The sequence below is a fragment of the Salmo trutta genome, chromosome 38 (genome assembly GCF_901001165.1).
Source record: "Salmo trutta chromosome 38, fSalTru1.1, whole genome shotgun sequence".
In the NCBI taxonomy this organism is placed as follows: domain Eukaryota; kingdom Metazoa; phylum Chordata; class Actinopteri; order Salmoniformes; family Salmonidae; genus Salmo; species Salmo trutta.
The window spans coordinates 20,718,570-20,741,961 of NC_042994.1; the positions used below are offsets into that span (position 1 = coordinate 20,718,570).

A 23,392-nucleotide genomic window follows, 5' to 3' on the forward strand; every position below is an offset into this window, starting at 1 on the left:
GCTGAAAGGAGAATTTTTATCCCAAAAAACTCCCTAGTCCTTGCCGATGACAAGTATACCCATAATATTATCAAATCAAATCAAACTGTATTTGTCACATGCGCCGAGTACAACAGGTGTAGGTGACAACAAGGTGACCTTACAGTGAAATGCATACTTTCAAGCCCTTAACCAACACTACAGTTTTAAGAAAAATAAGTGTTTAGTAAAAAATAGATAAGAACATTTTTTAAGTAACAAATAATTAAAGAGCAGCAGTAAAATAACAATAGCGAGGCTATATACAGGGGGTACCGGTACAGAGACAATGTGCGGCGATACCGGTTAGTCGTGGTAATTGAGGTAATATGTACATGTAGGTAGATGCAGCCAACACCATGCTTGAAAATATGACAAGTGGAACTCAGTGATGTGTCGTTGCTCCAAACATAATGCTTTGTATTCAGGACAGAAAGTACATTTCTTTGCCACATTTTTTACAGTATTACTTAAGTGCCTTGTTGCAAACAGGACAGGCTTCCTTCTTTTCACTCTGTAATTTAGGTTAGTATTGTGGAGTAACTACAACATTGTCAATCCATCCTCAGTTCTGACATCACAACCATTAAACTCTGTAACTGTTTTAAATCCCTGAGCGGTTTCCTTCCTCTCAAGTTAGGAAGGACACCTGTATCTTTGTATTGACTATAGATACACCATCCAAAGCCTAATGAATAACTACACCATGCTCAAATAGGTCATTTTTCTTTTTCATGTAGCAACCAATTGGTGCCCTTCTTTGCAAGGCAGTTCAGCTTTTCATTTTTAATTAATTTGTGTAAAAAAAAAAAAAAAAAAAATAAGAGATCCACTTTGACTTTATGCAGTATTGTGTGTAGATCAGTGACACAAAATCTAAATTTAATACATTTTAAATGCAGGCTGTAACTCAACAAAATGTGGAAAAAGTAAATGGGGTGTGAATACTTTCTGAAAGCACGGTACGTTTTTAAGTGTAAATGCATATCAAATCTCCATTAACTCACACTGGCAATCTTTTAAGTAGTTTAAAGATGCACTATACAGAAATCTCTCTGTTTGCTAAAATGTCTAATTTTGGTTTGTGACAAAACAAGCAAAAATAGTGTAGAGAATCATTGTACCATCTAAACTGCTGTGAAATATATTTTCCATAACCAAAAATATAGTACTTTCAGCTGTTTGAAGCTATTGTACAAAACAGAAAGTAAAAGAGGTAAAAACAAAACTTAAGAACAGAAGCATAGAAATAACACACATAGAACAGATCTACTACATCTTAGACTTGCTTTCAATGAGAATGAATGATCTATAACTCCTCACAATTCTATTTGAATTTGGTCAGGTTACCCAAAGTTATATATTGCAGCTTTAAATTGAAGCAACCCACTACAATTCACACTGCAATTTTCAAATGTATGCTTTGAAAACAGTTGAAAACAGCATAGAAATACAAGGTCACAAAAGAGAGGACGGGTGCAATTTTAACATATCAAAAGTATACCGTACTAATTATTGGAGAATACAAACAAATACACCAAATACACACTTATACTGGGAAATATATATTTTTTTAAAGAGGCAAGCACAGTAAAAGCACATCATTTGGCCATGCTGAACAGACAGGTTCATAAGTCACTTTAATTAAACGTCCATTCCCCAACAATCATTAACTATAGTTATGAATCTTCAAAAAGCTTGAACCGTCCTCAAAATCTAAAGAGCCTGGTCCCAGTCTCAGCTCCATTTACAACTAACCTCACCAAAACCAATCTATTAATTTGTGAGATATTCGCTATTCACCAATAAGAAAATAAATCGACAAAAAACATAATACAAACGTTACTGTTTGGTTGACACCTAGTGGCAACTGAAGGTAACGAATGACCAATCTGTCTTATCCATATTTACAGCTTTGTGGCTGGGGCAAGAGGGATAGTCATTTACTTATTCGGACACCTATACTCAAAATCCCTACACCAGCCTCAAAATGTAGGTAAAGTAGCAAAGTGTGGGCAAAATTCACTAGCAGGATAAAATTCAATGACAGTTAAGAGTAAGAGGACACCCACATATCATAGCAAGTAACTTTGAATGATAAAGTTGTGTCAGAATGACCTATGTATATGGATAATAATAGGTTAAACCTGGATGCCTACTCTAGTCAACTGCAAATACACCATTTTTGTAGTACGTTACAGACCTATAACACATAATCATTATAGTTTAGAAAAAACATTATGGTATCAACATCATTAAGAAAAAAATATTAAAATGTATGCACTCACTGCTGTAAGTGGCTCTGGATAAGAGCGTCTGCTAAATGACTGAAATGTAAAACGAACTGTGACACTATGTGACACCAGTTTGCAATGATTAGATGATATTCCCAATTTTTTTTTTACATAAAAAGCAAGAAAAATAAAATAAAGATAACTCTTATATCTCCATCACGTTTTAACTCTTGTAATGCCCAGACAGTTTTTCACAGAGATACAATATACTTGTATTTTAAACACCATATTTGGTTGTGTACATGGTATAAATGCCACTGAAGTTAGTATTTTCTTGTGCTCCCCTAGAGCATAAAAAAACATTCAATCTCAGTGAATGTTAAATAAGTATTTTCCTGCCATACTGTATACCTAAAAGCATCTTTAAAGTAATCTTGTCATCTTTACCACTAAAACTAACCCAAGACCCATTCCCCCCCATTTTAATCCATACTCTATCCCATTACAGGAATCATCTGGGTTGTGTTCATTAGGGCACGCAAAAACAAAAACAAACATTTTTAAAAACATTTTGCATTGGAAACTGAAAATGAGTGTTGCTTATTGGACCAAATCCAGGTAGTCCCTCCCCGTTTGTCCCTTTTATTCCATTTCGCGGCCAATGAACGCGACCCTAGAGGCACAGAGGGGGGATGATACGGGAGGGGACAGGTGGATGTTATAAGAGATTTAGGGGTCTCGTCGGATGAACCAGATCTCGTTCCTGCGACAGGACACTCCAGGGTTGTCGTAGACAGCCACCATGTAGGAGTTGCGATGCATCTCCTCGCTGGGGCCCAGCATCTCCCACAGCAGGTTAATCTGAGGCATGATTGTCTCCTCCGTGGTGGTGCCGAAGAACGTCCTACAGAAGACCGCATTTGTTATTCGTGTTTAAATAAATACTGTCATTACTGCTATTATCTGATCATTTTTTACTTATAGTATTTTAGCCAGATATCTTACCAATGCAAAGTGGTGTGTGAGTCTAGCTAGTACGTATCCATTATCTATAGAAGTTAGCATTATTGTTTGGGTTGATTCCCCACACACAGATTAAGCCAGTATTGGACAACAACAAAAAAAGCTCAATGTAGACCCCATTGTAAGTGCTTTTTAATTCAGGACTAGGCTTAATCTGTGTCTGGGAAACCAGCCAGTATAGTTAAAAAAACAACAACATGGATATTATCACTAATCTGACTAATTATTTCCACCCATTTTGGCTAGACATTGTCTATCTAAATCCATTGTCTATTTTTATATGTAGATATGTAAATAGGTCAGAATAGGTCTCAAAACCACAGGCGAAGTAGAATAGGCCTCAAATCAAGCCTGGGGCTTGAGTATCGAAGTCAGCCAAAGGTGGGAGTGTCCTTACCGGGTGATGACTCGTACAGCCTCCCTTTGGAGTATGGTAATGTCTGGGTCAGTTGGCTGGGGCGGGTTGGCCTGGAACTCAGCAGGCAGGTAGTATGCGGTCAAGATGTCCTTCTGAAAGCCATTGCCGTCCTCCAGCATTTGGATACTGTTCACAATGGGTATAGTCATTCCCAAATAGCGTCCTGTCAATACAAGAGTGTGCTATTATAATTTCTCACTGTTACCCTGTCTTACTATACACTATATTTAGGTCTATGGTAAGGATTAGGATTACTGATGTAAGTACAGTAAGAATGACTAATTAATATACAATAGAGGCTAGGCCCCAAATCAATGAATTGTAGATACACTGTACTTAAGGTTATGATAAGGGTTACTGCTGTAAGTACAGTGGAACAATGAGTGATTACAATAGATTTTGCACCATACTTACATCAATAATTACACAGTAACATGAACACTAAGCCCTTACCGACAGAGTTCTCCTTGCAGATGAATTTCATGAGTTTCATGAAGCCCATGGAGATGCTCTGCTCGTACAGCTTCTCCCCTTTAGTGATGCACGCCCACTTCCCTGCAGGGTACACCCTCTCCTCAAACAGCACCTCGCCCAGCTGCAGAAATAGACAAACACACACTTCGTTATCCAGGGAATATAAGAGATCTTTCACTTCACTTTGCACTCGAGCAATGGCATGGATGCTCAAGCTGAAACACGCACGTGCACACACACAACATTAACTGCACTCAAGCAAATACATGGATGGTCATAAGGCAACACACAAACACAGATTTTATACACCACATTGCACTCAGGCATTTACACAAATCCGTTTGAACATACACACAGCTTTCATTCTTTATTTATTTATTATGCCAGACACTCAAAAGAAAGACAAGAAAATGGCTTTATTTAGCTTTTACTACAGACTTCCCTTCACTTCCTGCCATTACATGACGGATAGATGACCCAGAAAATGGAACAGCCAGCCAACATATCTGCCATTGTCATCCTGACCTAAGATTGGTAACAAGTGGAAGGGACACATACTGTACCTTTTCATGCTGAGAGATGGAGGCAAAGGGGACCTGCTCTCTTTCTTGGGTTTGGTTCCGCTGCGTAAGCTCTTGAATTGGTCCTGTCATTTCTATCAAAACAACACAGGGGTCCTCTTCATTTATTTTAAAGTTTACAGAGAGCAGCCTGAGCGCAAACCTCACTGGTAAAAACCTCACCGGAACCAAGTGAAGTGGGGGGAAATTCGTCATTGGCTTATGCTTTATAAAAGGACTAATGTCCTTTTATAAAGGGGGCTAATGTCTAATGTCAAGGGCTAATGTCAAGTATTCAAGTCTCTAGGAAAATGGGCCTGCTCTAATATCTACAAGCTTCTTACTAGACCTCAAACTGATTCCCATTTGAGTACGCCATGATAGAGACTTCAGTACACACACTATAGCAATCAAGAGATACTGCTGTATTGTAGACGGTTTGGAATGTGGAAGATAAAACAATGTGCTGAAAAACAATGCACCAATATTGTTGAAATGTAGTCATCATTACCTGGGACTTTGTTTAGCCGTCTTTGCTTATGGACAGGATGTAGCAACTACAATCTGAGATTTTATTTCAACTGTTGGAAGAAACCATGTCCTGTTGCAACGAATTTCTCAGATTGATTGTCTCCAAATACACTGCTGCCAAGCAGCTACCTCGAATGGGACTATTTTACTCCACCGCCTATCTCGCTTACCTCGGGGGACGGACACCTGGTGTGTGCTGGCGATCGCCTGCCAATGGGTGAACAGCCTCTGCTGCTCGTCGTCCTCCATTGAATCAGGGTTGTCAGTGATGTCATTGTCCAGTTCTTCATCCTCCAATCCGTCGAGATCCTCGAGGGAGATTAGTGCCATTGTTTTCGTCCACAGGCCGGGTAGATCTGTAAATACAAGACCAAGAAGACAAGTTTGTTACTTTTCCTAGAAATAGGGCCATTGTTAACATCCGTTTCCAGTTTACCTGGAAATAACTAGGCATTTAGGCCTACTAAGATATGACTTGGTTGTGGCCTGGCTGGTCTAGTGTTAATGCAGCACACTGCCCTTTGACACAACCTCTCTCCGACATTCCCCACTGTCACCCTCCTTCACAATTTGTTCAATAAAAATCAGAAAATCCCATAATGTGTGTATATGTATATGTATATATATATTATGGGATTTTCTATAAATAATACAATACAAAAAAGACAAGGTCAAACTGTAACAATGTACATTACACTGTAGTAGCCAATTATTTTTAGTAAGTACCAAGAGTACCTATTGTTAAAATTTCCCATTAAAAACCAGGTGAAAACAATACCATAAAATAATGTGCTACCTTATTATTACCAGTAGAAAATAGAACCACGTGATATTATTCAGTCATTTATTCACTTGTTGAATGTAGGCTACACAGGATATTATGATCTGTACAGGATCATGGACAGGCTAATGTAATACCATGTAGACACATGAAGCTGCTTTGACACAGACTTCACTATTTAAATCACAGTCACACTGGATCATATCAAACCTGCTTGTCAGACCTTTTCAAAAAAGCTTAAGGGGGATTGGTGCCTGTGGTAGGGCGCTTATCCTATCTCTGCAAACGACCATATGGTAGACAAATGTGTGTGTTATTACAAATGGCCGATTATATCTGCTATCAGATCCAAGGGTATACATTTATTGTTCCAGAACATTTATTGCTGCACAATAGGTCTTAGCCAACAATGCATAACATTTAAAGTGAGGGCTCCAAATCAAGGTGGTTCATTCAGAAAGTGCCAGCTACAGTCACAGAAATCCTATAATTCTATGGCTACAGTAATGTGAACTAATCTTATTATACACCATATAAGTCATAGATGCTTATAACAAGGAATAAAGCATTTTACCTGTCAGCTTTTAGTATTAGCTTATAGGGCAACCTTTGCTTGGCTTTTGTAACAAACTTACCTAAACACAATAGCCTACACCATCGGGCTACTGTTGCGCCATCATGAGGACACAGGTTTGAAAATGTACAGTAAAGAAACAGCACAAATGAATCTGTATTGCACACGCTACAGGACTGTTTTGCTAGCACAGACTGGAATATGTTCCGGGATTCATTCAATGGCATTGAAGAGTATACCACCTCAGTCACTGGCTTCATCAATAAGTCTATCGGCAACGTCATCCCCACAGTGACCGTACGTACATATCCCAACCAGAAGTCATGGATTAAAGGCAACATCCACACCGAGCTAAAGGCTAGAGCTGCCGATTTCAAGGAGCAGGAAACTAACCCGGACGCTTATAAGAAATCCCACTATGCCCTCAGCCAAACCATCAAACAGGAAAAGCGTCAATACAGGATTAAGATTGAATCCTACTACACCGGTTCTGACGCTCGTCGGATGTGGCAGGGCTTGCAAACTATTACGGTCGACAAAGGGAAACCCACCGGCAAGCTGCCCAGTGATGCGAACTACTAGATGGGCTAAATGCCTTTTATGGTCGCTTCGAGGCAACCAACACTGACGCATGCATGACAGCACCAGCTGTTCCGGACGACTGTGTGATCCCGCTCTCTGTAGCCGATGTGAGCAGGACCTTTAAACAGGTCAACATTCACAAGGCCGCAGGGCCAGATGGATTTCCAGGATGGGTACTCAGAGCATGCGCGGACCAACTGGCAAGTGTCTTCACTGACATTTTCAACCTCTCCCTGACCGAATCTGTAATATCTACATGTTTCAAGCAGACCACCATAGTCCCTGTGCCCAAGAAAGTGAAAGTAACCTGCCTAAATGACTACCGCCCCGTAGCACTCACGTCGGTAGCTATGAAGTGCTTTGAAAGGCTGTTCATGGCTCACATCAACACCATCATCCCGGAAAGCCTAGACCCACTCCAATTCGCATACCGCCCAAACAGATCCACAGATGACGCAATCTCAATCAAACTCCACACTGCCCTTTCCCACCTGGACAAAAAGGAACACATATGTGAGAATTTTGTTCATCGACTACAGCTCAGCGTTCAACACCATAGCGCCCACAAAACTCATCACTAAGCTAAGGACCCTGGGACTAAACACCCCCCTCTGAAACTGGACTGTGGACTTCCTGGCGGGCTGCCCCCAGGTAATCAGGGTAGGCAACAACACATCGGGTGAGCTGATACTCAACACAGGGGCCCCTCATGGGTGCGTGCTTAGTCCCCTTCTGTACTCCCTGTTCACCCACGACTGCGTGGCCAAGGACGACTCCAACAGCGGTAGGCCTGATCACCGACAATGATGAGACAGCCTATAGGGAGGAGGTGAGAGACCTGGCAGTGTGGTGCCAGGACAACAACCTCTCCCGCAACGTGAACAAGACAAAGGAGCTGATCGTGGACTACAGGAAAAGGAGGGCCGAACTCGCCCCCATTCACATCGACGGGGCTGTAGTGGAGTCAGTTGTAAAGAGGGCATGACAATGCCTTTTCCCCCTCAGGAGACTAAAAAGATTTGGCATGGGTCCCCAGATCCTCAAAAAGTTATACAGCTGCACCATCGAGAGCATCCTGACCGGTTGCATTACCACCTAGTATGGCAACTGTTCGGCATCCAACCATAAGGTGCTACAGAGGGTAGTGCGTACGGCCCAGTATATCACTGGGGCCAAGCTTCCTGCCATCCAAGACCTCTATAATAGGCGGGGTCAGAGGAAGGCCAAAAAAATTGGCAAAGACTCCAGTCACCCAAGTCTTTACACTGTTCTCTCTGCTACCGCGCGGCAAGCAGTACCGGAGCGACAAGTCTAGGTCCGAAAGGTTCCTTAACAGCTTCTACCCCCAAGCCATAAGACTGCTGAACAAATAATCAAATGGCCACCCGGACTATTTACATTGCCCGCCTCACCCTTTGTTTTTACACTGCTGCTACCTGCTGTTCATTATCTATGCATAGTCACTTTACCCCTACCTACATGTAGAAATTACCTAGACTAACCTGTACCCCTGCACATTGACTTGGTACCTGTACCCCCTGAATATTATTGTCCTTTTATTATTGTCCTTTTATTGTGTTACTTTAATATATTTTTTTACTTTAGTTTATTTGGTAAATATTTTCTTAACTCTATTTCTTTTAACTGCAATGTTGGTTAAGGGCTTGTAAGTAAGAATTTCACAGTAACAGTAACTGTTGTATTCGACGCATGTGACAAATACATTTTGATTTGAAAAGCTGATTTACGCTTCATCTGGAAATGTTGTTCGGGGTCTCCGTACCAAGGGTGTGACGCAATTGTGGAGCCTCTGGAGGCCAAATTGAGGTAACAATTCGAATTGCTCCGCATAGCCGGTCTAATGCCGGTCTAATGTTACATCCTGTTTCCTGTTTCCTGTTTCCGGTCACAACTTGCAGACTTGTTTACGCTGTTGTGCGTTTTTGTTGCCGTTTTTACTTTGCTACCTGACGGTTTTTACTTTTTCATTACCGTATATTTTTACTTTTTCCCTCACTCAACTTTTTTTTCATTCAACTTTCCTACCCCGGAGGTTTTATCTGGACATGGTTCGTCAGGACTTCAAACAGCCGAAGCTAAGTAACATTAACATGATGCCTTCTAATTGCAGTCGTTGTACTCATAATATACAGGAGAACGATCGCCTTACGGCAAGGATAGCTGTGCTGCAAGCCCAGCTTCAGACGCAATCGTTAGGCAAGGGTCATTTCAGTGTAGGAAAGGATGAAACAGCGTCTGTGCCACCAGTAAGTACAGATAGTAACGTTAGTATAAACCCCCTCGCACGGTCCCCGCAGCCGGACATCTTTCTCATGGCTTCTGGAGGGAAACGCTGTAGGAATGCTCAACCGGTGTCGCTTATTCAGCCGACAGAAACTTTCAACCGGTTCTCCCCGTTAAGCGAGTCGGAGTCGGAGGCCGAGACTTCTCTGGTCTCTGCTCCTCCCGTTGTGGGGTCTGAGACGCCGACGGCTCCCACCATTAGCTCTGACAAATTGAAAACCCTAGTCATTGGCGACTCCATTACCCGCAGTATTAGACTTAAAACTAATCATCCAGCGATCATACACTGTTTACCAGGGGGCAGGGCTACCGACGTTAAGGCTAATCTAAAGACGGTGCTGGCTAAAGCTAAAACTGGCGAGTGTAGAGAGTATAGAGATATTGTTATCCACGTCGGCACCAACGATGTTAGGATGAAACAGTCAGAGGTCACCAAGCGCAATATAGCTTCAGCGTGTAAATCAGCTAGAAAGATGTGTCGGCATCGAGTAATTGTCTCTGGCCCCCTCCCAGTTAGGGGGAGTGATGAGCTCTACAGCAGAGTCTCACAACTCAATCGCTGGATGAAAACTGTTTTCTGCCCCTCCCAAAAGATAGAATTTGTAGATAACTGGCCCTCTTTCTGGGATTCACCCACAAACAGGACCAAGCCTGGCCTGCTGAGGAGTGACGGACTCCATCCTAGCTGGAGGGGTGCTCTCATCTTATCTACGAACATAGACAGGGCTCTAACTCCTCTAGCTCCACAATGAAATAGGGTGCAGGCCAGGCAACAGGCTGTTAGCCAGCCTGCCAGCTTAGTGGAGTCTGCCACTAGCACAGTTAGCGTAGTCAGCTCAGCTTTCTCCATTGAGACCGTGTCTGTGCCTCGATCTTGGTTGGGCAAAATTAAAAATGGCGGTGTTCGCTTCAGTAATCTTACTAGTATAAAGACCTCCTCCATTCCTGCCATTATTGAAAGAGATTGTGATACTTCACATCTCAAAATTGGGTTACTTAATGTTAGATCCCTCACTTCCAAGGCAGTTATAGTCAATGAACTAATCACTGATCATAATCTTGATGTGATTGGCCTGACTGAAACATGGCTTAAGCCTGATGAATTTACTGTGTTAAATGAGGCCTCACCCCCTGGTTACACTAGTGACCAAACCCCCCGTGCATCCGGCAAAGGCGGAGGTGTTGCTAACATTTACGATAGCAAATTTCAATTTACAAAAAAAAAAACAATGACGTTTTCGTCTTTTGAGCTTCTAGTCATGAAATCTATGCAGCCTACTCAATCACTTTTTATAGCTACTGTTTACAGGCCTCCTGGGCCATATGCAGTGTTCCTTACTGAGTTCCCTGAATTCCTATCGGATCTTGTAGTCATAGCAGATAATATTCTAATTTTTGGTGACTTTAACATTCACATGGAAAAGTCCACAGACCCACTCCAAAAGGCTTTCGGAGCCATCATCGACTCAGTGGGTTTTGTCCAACATGTCTCTGGACCTACTCACTGCCACAGTCATACTCTGGACCTAGTTTTGTCCCATGGAATAAATGTTGTGGATCTTAATGTTTTTCCTCATAATCCTGGATTATCGGACCACCATTTTATTGCGTTTACAATTGCAACAAATAATCTGCTCAGACCCCAACCAAGGAAGATTAAAAGTCGTGCTATAAATTCTCAGACAACCCAAAGATTCCTTGATGCCCTTCCAGACTCCCTCTGCCTACCCAAGGACGTCAGAGGACAAGAATCAGTTAACCACCTAACCGAGGAACTCAATTCAACCTTGCGCAATACCCTAGATGCAGTTGCACCCCTAAAAATTAAAAACATCTGTCATAAGAAACTAGCTCCCTGGTATACAGAAAATACACGAGCTCTGAAGCAAGCTTCCAGAAAATTGGAACGGAAATGGCGCCACACTAAACTGGAAGTCTTCCGACTAGCTTGGAAAGACAGTACCGTGCAGTATCGAAGAGCCCTCACTGCTGCACGATCATCCTATTTTTCCAACTTAATTGAGGAAAATAAGAACAATCCGAAATTTCTTTTTGACACTGTCGCAAAGCTAACTAAAAAGCAGCATTCGCAAATGGAGGATGGCTTTCACTTCAGCAGTAATAAATTTATGAACTTTTTTGAGGAAAAGATCATGATCATTAGAAAGCAAATTACGGACTCCTCTTTAAATCTGGGTATTCCTCCAGGGCTTCATTGTCCAGAGTCTGCACAACTCTGCCAGGACCTTGGCTCAAGGGAGATACTAAAGTGTTTTAGTACTATATCTCTTGACACAATGATGAAAATAATCATGGCCTCCAAACCTTCAAGCTGCATACTGGACCCTATTCCAACTAAACTACTGAAAGAGCTGCTTCCTGTGCTTGGCCCTCCTATGTTGAACATAATAAACGGCTCTCTATCCACCGGATGTGTACCAAGCTCACTAAAAGTGGCAGTAATAAAGCCTCTCTTGAAAAAGCCGAATCTTGACCCAGAAATTATAAAAAACTATCGGCCTATATCGAATCTTCCATTCCTCTCAAAAATTTTAGAAAAAGTTGTTGCGCAGCAACTCACTGCCTTCCTGAAGACAAACAATGTATACGAAACGCTTCAGTCTGGTTTTAGACCCCATCATAGCACTGAGACTGCACTTGTGAAGGTGGTAAATGACCTTTTAATGACGTCAGACCGAGGCTCTGCATCTGTCCTCATGCTCCTAGATCTTAGTGCCGCTTTTGATACCATCGATCACCACATTCTTTTGGAGAGATTGGAAACCCAAATTGGTCTACATGGACAAGTTCTGGCCTGGTTTAGATCTTATCTGTCGGAAAGATATCAGTTTGTCTCTGTGAATGGTTCGTCCTCTGACAAATCAATTGTAAATTTCGGTGTTCCTCAAGGTTCCGTTCTAGGACCACTATTGTTTTCACTATATATTTTACCTCTTGGGGATGTCATTCGAAAACATAATGTTAAATTTCACTGCTATGCGGACGACACACAGCTGTACATTTCAATGAAACATGGTGAAGCCCCAAAATTGCTCTCGCTAGAAGCCTGTGTTTCAGACATAAGGAAGTGGATGGCTGCAAATTTTCTACTTTTAAACTCGGACAAAACAGAGATGCTTGTCCTAGGTCCCAAGAAACAAAGAGATCTTCTGTTGAATCTGACAATTAATCTGGATGGTTGTACAGTCGTCTCAAATAAAACTGTGAAGGACCTCGGCGTTACTCTGGACCCTGATCTCTCTTTTGAAGAACATATCAAGACTGCTTCAAGGACAGCTTTTTTCCATCTACGTAACATTGCAAAAATCAGAAACTTTCTGTCCAAAAATGACGCAGAAAAATTAATCCATGCTTTTGTTACTTCTAGGCTCGACTACTGCAATGCTCTACTTTCCGGCTACCCGGATAAAGCACTAAACAAACTTCAGTTAGTGCTAAATACGGCTGCTAGAATCCTGACTAGAACCAAAAAATGTGATCATATTACTCCAGTGCTAGCTTCCCTACACTGGCTTCCTGTTAAGGCAAGGGCTGATTTCAAGGTTTTACTGCTAACCTACAAAGCATTACATGGGCTTGCTCCTACCTATCTTTCCGATTTGGTCCTGCCGTACATACCTACACGTACGCTACGGTCACAAGACGCAGGCCTCCTAATTGTCCCTAGAATTTCTAAGCAAACGGCTGGAGGTAGGGCTTTCTCCTATAGAGCTCCATTTTTATGGAATGGTCTGCCTACCCATGTGAGAGACGCAGACTCAGTCTCAACCTTTAAGTCTTTACTGAAGACTTATCTCTTCAGTAGGTCCTATGATTAAGTATAGTCTGGCCCAGGAGTGTGAAGGTGAACGGAAAGGCTGGAGCAACGAACCGCCCTTGCTGTCTCTGCCTTGTCGGTTCCCCTCTTCCCACTGGGATTCTCTGCCTCTAACCCTTTTACAGGGGCTGAGTCACTGACTTACTGGTGTTCTTCCATGCCGTCCATGGGAGGGGTGCGTCACTTGAGTGGGTTGAGCCACTGACGTGGTCTTCCTGTCTGGGTTGGCGCCCCCCCCTTGGGTTGTGCCGTGGCGGACATCTTTGTGGGCTATACTCGGCCTTGTCTTCGGACGGTAAGTTGGTGGTTGTAGATATCCCTCTAGTGGTGTGGGGGCTGTGCTTTGGCAAAGTGGGTGGGGTTATATCCTGCCTGTTTGGCCCTGTCCGGGGGTATCATCGGATGGGGCCACAGTGTCTTCTGATCCCTCCTGTCTCAGCCTCCAGTATTTATGCTGCAGTAGTTTATGTGTCGGGGGGCTAGGGTCAGTCTGTTACATCTGGAGTATTCTCTTGTCTTATCCGGTGTCCTGTGTGAATGTAAATATGCTCTCTCTAATTCTCTCTTTGTTTCTTTCTTTCTCTCGGAGGACCTGAGCCCTAGGACTACCTGGCATGATGACTCCTTGCTGTCCCCAGTCCACCTGGCCATGCTGCTGCTCCAGTTTCAACTGTTCTGCCTGCGGCTACGGAACCCTGACCTGTTCACCGGACGTGCTTGTTGCACCCTCGACAATTACTATGATTATTATTATTTGACCATGCTGGTCATTTACGAACATTTTAACATCTTGACCATGTTCTGTTATAATATCCACCCGGCACAGCCAGAAGAGGACTGGCCACCCCTCATAGCCTGGTTCCTCTCTAGGTTTCTTCCTAGGTTTTTGGCCTTTCTCAGGAGTTTTTCCTAGGGAGTTTTTCCCAGCCACCGTGCTTCTTTCACATGCATTGCTTGCTGTTTGGGGTTTTAGGCTGGGTTTCTGTACAGCACTTTGAGATTTCAGCTGATGTACGAAGGGCTATATAAATAAATTTGATTTGATTTGATTTGATGATAGCTCTGTATTGACATGTTGGTTGGCATTAGGTGGGGGCGGTACATCCCGTATAAACACAAACATGGAGAACTTTGATTAAAGTCTATCAGAACAAGTTCACAAATAAAATATTTATTTATGACACCTCGTGTCGGGATTTCAAAGACACAAAAAGGAGTTAGAACTCCTGGAAGGAGATCAGGGAGGATTTGTACACATTCAACAAATCTGATCAAAGTGGATATTTGTCAAATCCGTCATGATTTATGTATTGTAACAGGCCCACAATGTGGTTATTAAAATCTGATTTTTATATATTTGGCTGTTTTCGCTGCATAACATTTAGAAGTTGTCCCTTTTCCGGTTTAGAAGAAGTGCTGCTATGCTCCCATTCGTATAAACTGGTGGCATAGCTCGCATACACAAATCAGTGGTGGTATTCAGTCACTTTTAACTGTAATGCAGTTGATTGATGACATGAACATGTATTGGGGTTGACGTCCATACAATAATTATACTCTGATGTTTACCTCAACATAGTGTGAAATAAACAATAGCCTGAAGGTAGCCTAATTTTGCTGGGGGGCATCGGGGAGATGCAGGTGGAAAAACCGGTGCAGCATTTTTGCTTCGTGATAGAATTGGCTGAGCTCCTACCCCAACATCTCAGAAGAGGTAAGGTCTTGTCATTTCGTTCGGCCAGTTGTTCGTAATTAGCTGAAAGGCTATCACTACGAGTGGTGCACCGCAGACCAATTTATTGGACGCGTATGACAGCTCCCCAAAGCGCAAGCAGTATGAATGCTTTTGACTTCTGCAGAGGTCGCATCTCAGTAAATGCTGTACTGCCGCTACAGAGAACGGATTGACCATACATCGGCTTTTACCCCACATAATTAAACTCAGTTTACTACGGCAGCCGGGCTGCACATTACTCAACACAAACCTAACACAAAAACACTTTACCACAGTGCGCTAACAAAACCACTAAAAGGAGTGCACAACTGCACAGGTTTCATCAAGGATTTTAATACAACATCCGATTAATCATCGCTGACGAGACAATTAAATAGGCAGTGAACTCACTACCGTGTTCGCGAGCGTCAAATCCATGATGCATTGTGGGTAAATGGTGACACTGGCTGATCAACAAATAATGAGTAGTTATGTGATGCAAGGTAATTTGTAGATCAGTCAGTCGGCAAGTCACCTGCAATGTCGAACAAACACACTGACTGCAATGCGTGACAGCAAAAGTAGGTCAACCCTAGGGAACCAGCACACCCAATAACGCGGCAAAAATGTCACTAGGGGTTGCTTGAACGCCTGCCATGAAGTTAATAGGCTTTAGGATAGACAACTCATAGCTTTTTTTTTTACAATAATTTATATTGGTTAAGCCCCAATCGGTTATTAATTGTGTAGAATCTGTGGACTTTTCGGACATTTAGCTATTAATTTGTTATATTCTTCCCTGAACACTTGTTTAGACCAACTCGTTTACCCGAATGTAACATTTAGTGATAAAGTCGGCGTTCTTACCTGGTCAACAAAGTAAAGGATCGTATTTGAGCACTACTCCTTCTGATCTACTGTACAATCAAAACAGGACATATAAATTCAATGCCGCTCTAGTATTCTGCCAGCAGCACAAACGATGACGTCAGTTATGTATGCTAATAACAATTCCTTCAAAATAAAAGCCAGCATTTCCGAACATTAAAATGTGGATAACTATTTCAAAAGATACAGTATTACATTTTAATCAATGTCCTATTTTTATTGTACATAAAAACAAACGCAAAAAGGACTTTATGAAAACAATTACAAATATGCTTCTAAAAACATTTTGTAAGACCACTATCAAAAAACACAATGTTCAGATCTGTATGTTCACAACATTGGGCTGTAGAGAAAAAAGTATTCTATGTGCTGAGTCAAAAGAGAGGTTGGTAATTCTCAGTAGAGTAGGGTCTGTAGAATCGATATATGGTGTTATTTTGGGGGGGACTGAAGTCTAAATACCAAGCTGCACTTTCTACTCGACCTACAGATCCTACTGAGTATTCCCAACCCACTTTTACCTCAGCATATACAGCAGTTTATATCTATAAACCCATACAGTATGTAATTCATATGCAGTGTATTGGATTGTAATGAATGTAGCGGCTGGAGTAGAGTCACCAGCACTCTGTATTAAACCCATTGCCCAGCACAAGAGACCAATTCAAGTTTTGCAGACTCTATATTGAGTAATTCCGATTACATATTGTATTTTGTTAAGTGTATAGTGACTGCCCCTAAAAAGCAACTAATCACTTTGAAAATGGCCTATGTGGCTTCGATATGAGTCAGAAACAATTATTCTAGTGTCAAAATTGACTACAAAGTGATAATAGGATAATTTTTGTCATAAAGGCAGTCTCGTCAAAAAAACAAAAAATGTACTTGTCTTTTTCTGTTTCGACTGTTGAGCAATACGTCCTTGCCTAGTCATGTCGAGTTATGTGGATCTATGTATGTGGAAATGTTTAATTGTGGAAAAACTACACTGAAGAAAAATATAAACGCAACATGTAAAGTGCTGATCCCATGTTTCATGAACTGGAATAAACAGATCCCTGAAATTTTCCATAAGCACAAAACACTTATTTTGCTCAGATGTTTTTGCATTAATTAGTGTACTGTTAGTGAGCATTTCTCCATTGCCAAGATAATCCATCCACCTGACAGATGAGGCATATGAAGAAGCTGAATAAACAGCATGATCATTACACATGTGTACCTTGTGCTGGGGACAATAAAAGGCCACTAACATGTGCAGTTTTGTCACAACACAATGCCACAGATGTATCAAGTTGAGGGAGCTTGCAATTTGCATGCTGACTGCAGGAATGTCCATCAGAGCTGTTGCCAGATAATTTAATGTTAATTTCTCAACCAATGTCGTTTTAGAGAATTTGGCAGTACATCTAACAGGCCTCACAACCGCATACCACATGTATGTCGTTGTGTGGGCGAGCTGTTTGCTGATGTCAACGTTGTGAACAGAGTACCCCATGGTGGCGGTGGGGTTATGGTATGGGCAGGCATAAGCTACAGACAACGAACATAACTGCATTTTATCAATGGCAATTTGAGTACAGAGATACCGTGATAAGATTCTGAGGCCAATTGTCGTGCCATTCATCCACCACCATCACCTCCTGTTTTAACATGATAATGCACGGCCCCATGTCACAAGGATCTGTACACAATTCCTGGAAGCTGAAAATGTCCCAGTTCTTCCATGCCCAAAATTCTCACCAGACATGTCACCCATTGAGCATGTACAACAGTGTTCCAGTTCCCGCCAATATCCATCAACTTCGCGCAGCCATTGAAGAGTGGGACAACATTCCACAGGCCACAATCAACAGCCTGATCAACTCTATGCAAAGGAGATGTTGCGCTGCATGAGGCAAATGGTGGTCACACCAGATACTGACTGGTTTTCTGATCCAAGGCCCTTTTTTTACGTATCTGTGACCAACAGATGCATATCTGCATTCCCAATCATGTGAAATCCATTGATTGGGGCTTAATGAATTTATTTCAATTGACTGATTTCCTTATATGAACTGTAACTGCAAAATCTTTGAAATTGTTGTGTCCCTTCATTGAATGGGAATCCATTGTGTCATCATCCCCAATGCTTTCAAAGGCCCTATACGGATTGACCATGCCTCCACAGCCAAAGTTTTATGTCTTGCAATGCATGCCCTGCCAAAGGACCCTAGTACGCAGAATAGTTAGCCCTGCCAAAGGACCCTAGTATGCAGAATAGTTAGCCCTGCCAAAGGACTCTAGTACGCAGAATAGTTAGCCCTGCCAAAGGACCCTAGTACGCAGAATAGTTAGCCCTGCCAAAGGACCCTAGTATGCAGAATAGTTAGCCCTGCCAAAGGACCCTAGTATGCAGAATAGTTAGCCCTGCCAAAGGACCCTAGTATGCAGAATAGTTAGCCCTGCCAAAGGACCCTAGTATGCAGAATAGTTAGCCCTGCCAAAGGACCCTAGTACGCAGAATAGTTAGCCCTGCCAAAGGACCCTAGTATGCAGAATAGTTAGCCCTGCCAAAGGACCCTAGTATGCAGAATAGTTAGCCCTGCCAAAGGACCCTAGTATGCAGAATAGTTAGCCCTGCCAAAGGACCCTAGTATGCAGAATAGTTAGCCCTGCCAAAGGACCCTAGTATGCAGAATAGTTAGCCCTGCCAAAGGACCCTAGTACGCAGAATAGTTAGCCCTGCCAAAGGACCCTAGTACGCAGAATAGTTAGCCCTGCCAAAGGACCCTAGTACGCAGAATAGTTAGCCCTGCCAAAGGACCCTAGTACGCAGAATAGTTAGCCCTGCCAAAGGACCCTAGTACGCAGAATAGTTAGCCCTGCCAAAGGACCCTAGTACGCAGAATAGTTAGCCCTGCCAAAGGACCCTAGTACGCAGAATAGTTAGCCCTGCCAAAGGACCCTAGTACGCAGAATAGTTAGCCCTGCCAAAGGACCCTAGTATGCAGAATAGTTAGCCCTGCCAAAGGACCCTAGTACGCAGAATAGTTAGCCCTGCCAAAGGACCCTAGTATGCAGAATAGTTAGCCCTGCCAAAGGACCCTAGTATGCAGAATAGTTAGCCCTGCCAAAGGACCCTAGTACGCAGAATAGTTAGCCCTGCCAAAGGACCCTAGTACGCAGAATAGTTAGCCCTGCCAAAGGACCCTAGTACGCAGAATAGTTAGCCCTGCCAAAGGACCCTAGTATGCAGAATAGGTGGTTGGAGTTCGTTGGTCCCCAAGTCTGCACCAGTAATGCTAGCTTGGTGTGCAACGACTAGTGGTGGCGAGTATAACCAGAGAGACTGGAATATAATGACCTCACTGGTGAGTATAACCAGAAACACTGGAATATAATGACCTCTCTGGCTTTTCAGTCTTAGCTGAAGTAACATTCCCCATCAAGAAAACCAAATGTCACTCAAACAGAAGGGAGAGTCAGACAACAACCAAAACAGGTGGGGTTTTAGAAGGGGTTCTGAAAGACACTCATGCGGGTGTCCACTGAAAGTTGACTAGCAATGAACAACAACTGGAACCTTCAAGACACCCACCATGAGCACCCACTAAATTAGCCTAAGAAGAGGAAAACAAAAGAAAAACCCACACCAAATTTAAAGACAGTAAGAAAACCAAAAAGGTGGGGAAAAAGGCGTTAACCCTAAAGGTGTTAACCCTCCGCCTCTATCAAGACCATAACACATGGCTACCCGGACTATTTGCATTCAGTACCCCCCCACCCCTCTTTTTATGCTGCTGCTACTCTCTGTTTATCATATATGCATAGTCACTTTAACTATACATTCATGTACATACTACCTCAATTGGGCAAACCAACCATTGCTCCCGCACAGTGGCTAACCGGAAGATCTGCATTGTGTGTTTACTGTTTTATTTCTTTACCTATTGTTCACCTAATACCTTTTTTTGCACTGTTGGTTAGAGCCTGTAAGTAAGCATTTCACTGTAAGCATTTCACCTGTTGTATTCAGTGCACGTGACAAATAAACTTTGATTTGATTTGACAAGTGGAGCGCTGGGCCACCCACTCTTAAATAGCACATGGGCCAGCACATGTGAAACGCCTTCCCAATAACAAGATGGCAACCAGCACAGGTGTAACACATACTGACTAACAAGGCAACACCAAGATTTACGTGCTAAAGTCCAACCTCAAAAAAATACATGGAAAAACCAAAGCCTGTAAACCTTCCTCCTTAAGACAACAAATATATCCTATAATTTTGTTGGACAAGTTCTCTCATCACCAACAGAAAACAACTCATTGCAAAAACAAGACAAAATAGCCACCTCTTATTTTTAAATGTATATGCTTTAAAAAAAAAATGTTTTACAATCTTTATTATGAATTTGTAGATATTTTTTATAGCTGTCTAAAACTGAAGTTGAGAAAGTCACATACTGTACGCTCCTATAACTCTCGTCCCCTTGGAACTAGCGCAACCAAAACAATACTCATCTCCAAAATGGCAAAACGTGCAGTCAAAATCAAATTGTGAGCCAGGGCTACACACTGGCTCAACACAAAAGACAAAACTTATTGACTGCCCTCTCTTGAAAGACAATCAGCAACCAAGTTGGCTCGACCACGGACATGTCTGATTTTAAAGGGGGAACTGCTGCACTATCCGTAGTAACATTCCTCTCGTGATTTTCCTCAGTGGAATGGCAGCGCACATGATGGTCAAAAGAAACTTGTTACCACTCTGCTTTGAGCAAAGGACCATCACAGTCCACCAGAACCCTGCTGAAAGGCATGTCAAAAGCAGGAATATACTACAAAGATGCAACCGGCACAGCTTGGTTCGGTTTACCCATCCGCTGGCAAACGAACGAATTTACAGTAAGCCACAACATCCTGTTTCAGACTAGGCCAGAAGAAGTTATACAAGATACAATCATTTTGTTGACCCCAAGACGGCGTGCCGTACTACCATCGCGAGCCAACATCAGTGTACTTTCTCACGGCGGTATTGACAAACTGTAGGATACAAAAAAAAAAACAGTATTCTGCTGATCTTTATCTTTGGGCACTGTAGAAATGGACTGAAACCTCACAGTAGGTGACTTCTCTGGATTGCTTTTCGCACAGGGATAACTACTGGTTGCTTTTTTGTGGGAATGACAAAAGGTGCGCACTGTTATATTAGTAGAAAGAACACTGCTTCTGTGGTAATTATGTAAAGGCTTGTTTATTCTACATTGACCTGTTACTACATTTGAAAGTTATCAAAACACTTTGTTTAGAATAACAGCATAAATTCAGCAATTGCATTCTTCTCAAATGACTCTGTAGGCTACTGACCTATTTAAAGCTCCCTCCGGCATCTCACCATACATGTATCTGCCTGTAGTTATTGAACTCAACATGCATGAGGTTTGTTTGTTGAGTAGGGTGAAACAGCTACAGGCAAGGTTCTGACAGATGGGCGTGTCTTGATGGTGGCAAGGACACACCCAAGAAACACCAACATCAAAGTTTTGCTTTTGTCATGGCCACCAGGATTTCTTGAGGAGCAACCCAAAAAACAAGGCCAAATCAGCCGCTGCAGTTCCCCTTTAAATTTAACCTGCCCTATACAATAGCTTTCAACAAACCTGATTGGTGTAAACTTTTTAAAGAAATGCTGGTATAAATAATACATTTTTAAATAAAAACTATGTCAAATTATCCATTTATTTTTTCATAGGTGGTTCCAATCCTGTGAAAAAAACAGTTGTACTGCACTAGAGTGCTAAAAAAAAAATCGATATGCCCAAAGTTTTGCATTAATTTGCAGGGGAACTCATATAACTAAAAATAAATCCCTGATCGTGCTGCCAACATAATATCCTGCTGCTATGAGAACGGTACTCAATGCAGCTGCTGTATAGGAGACGGGGGTGTCATGTGTACATGTCCTTGGAAAAGAAAAAAAATGTGCTCCGATGACAGTGCGAATAATAATAGGGTTTATACAGTATACGACATATCAGCCAACAATGTTCCATGAAACGATGCCTACCATTGACTACACTCTATACTTGACTCTTAAAATGATAGTTTATCATTGTCTCGATTCCTCGTTGGACTCTATTTTGTTCATTCTATTCAATATGCTGTTCTTGTTCTATTCTGTTACATTCAATTTCCATTATTAGAAAAGCGATACCCCTTGATAAGTTATAGTTTGAGCCATTTTCTCAAGACAACTGCTGATGGCTTGCTATGATTACCCAGCACTGAAATGACTTTTTGTTGTTGCAGTTATGCATACAGCATTGTGCCTACATTATGTCCACAGTCATCAAAGGCTATCAAAAGCTTAGTAATAACAATCAATACCAGGACGTGATAGCAGCTACTTTATTAAGGGTTTATTTACATTCAATGAAGGAATTCTGACTGAAAATGATTGCATGAGAAGAATACCATAACCTGAAAATGGTTAACAATCAGTTTTACACCACTAAAATACCCTTTAAACATTGAGTCATCTGAATATGAAAAACCTTCTGATCTACATATATATTAACACATATATAGCACCAAAGTGAAACATTTTAAATCTTAGTCATATTTAAACAAATATTAAAATATATTCACAATTCAAGCCTAATTGATCTTTTTAGTGCAATACTATATTCATATGACTGATTCATAAACTCAAAACATTATAATCATTTTTCATTATATAATTTAATATGTGCTACAAATGGTAAATAGATCTAATGGAACTGCATGGATGAATGAAAACAAATGTTTTACTTTATGTGTCTCTCCAACGTTCTTAGGGAGGAAAAGCTATAGAGAAAACGAGCCTCCACTCTACAACATTGGAACATTTTGACATCCATAGAAAGTTAGCCTGAGCCTGTGCCAGTCTGTTTGTGCTATCATGCCAAACATGACAATTTTGCTGTGAGGCTAGACTGTTGGGCTTGACAATGTGCAATAGCGTGGGCAAGAGCACAAACAGATCAAGACCAGGGAAGACATGGCTTAGTTACACGCTTAGAAAAAAAAAGGTGCCATCTAGAACCTAAAAGGGTTCTTTGGCTGTCCCCATACGAGAAACCTTTCAAGAACCCCTTTTGGTTCCAAGTAGAACCCTTCTGAGTTCTATGTAAAACCCTTTACACAGAGGGTTCTACATTGAACCCAAAAGAGTTCTACCAGGAACCAAAAAGGTTTCTTCTGTGGAGACACCAGAAGAACCCTTTTTTCAAAGAGTGTATTGCATGAATTGATACAGCATTGGAAAGTATAGCTTTGGGAAACTCTCGATCCCAGACCCTGAGATAAATAATTACTGTATAAGTTTCTTATACAGTGCCTGAAGAGATGTAAAATAACCAGGTCAATACGTGGTTACCATCTTACCTAAAAATAATAATTACATCATGGCATTTGGCCTTTACTGAGT

The 23,392-nt window shown here is 41.8% G+C and overlaps 1 protein-coding gene across 2 annotated transcripts; it reads right to left on the bottom strand.

Annotated features, from left to right (window-relative positions):
- Nucleotides 1–1,570: 1,570 nt before the first annotated feature.
- LOC115178503 (heme-binding protein 1) lies at nt 1,571–21,351 on the bottom strand. 2 transcript variants are annotated; one of them, XM_029739716.1, is made up of 6 exons: nt 21,292–21,351; nt 5,429–5,614; nt 4,731–4,822; nt 4,147–4,288; nt 3,673–3,856; nt 1,571–3,156 (listed from the first exon to the last, which is right to left on the bottom strand). In XM_029739716.1, exons 2-6 carry the CDS (start codon nt 5,586–5,588, stop codon nt 2,982–2,984), a joined length of 753 nt encoding a protein of 250 aa, XP_029595576.1. In that variant the 5' UTR covers nt 5,589–5,614; nt 21,292–21,351; the 3' UTR covers nt 1,571–2,981. The 2 variants fall into 2 exon arrangements, with proteins under 2 accessions (XP_029595576.1, XP_029595575.1); XM_029739715.1 differs by lacking the exon at nt 21,292–21,351 and adding an exon at nt 15,919–16,036.
- Nucleotides 21,352–23,392: the final 2,041 nt, after the last annotated feature.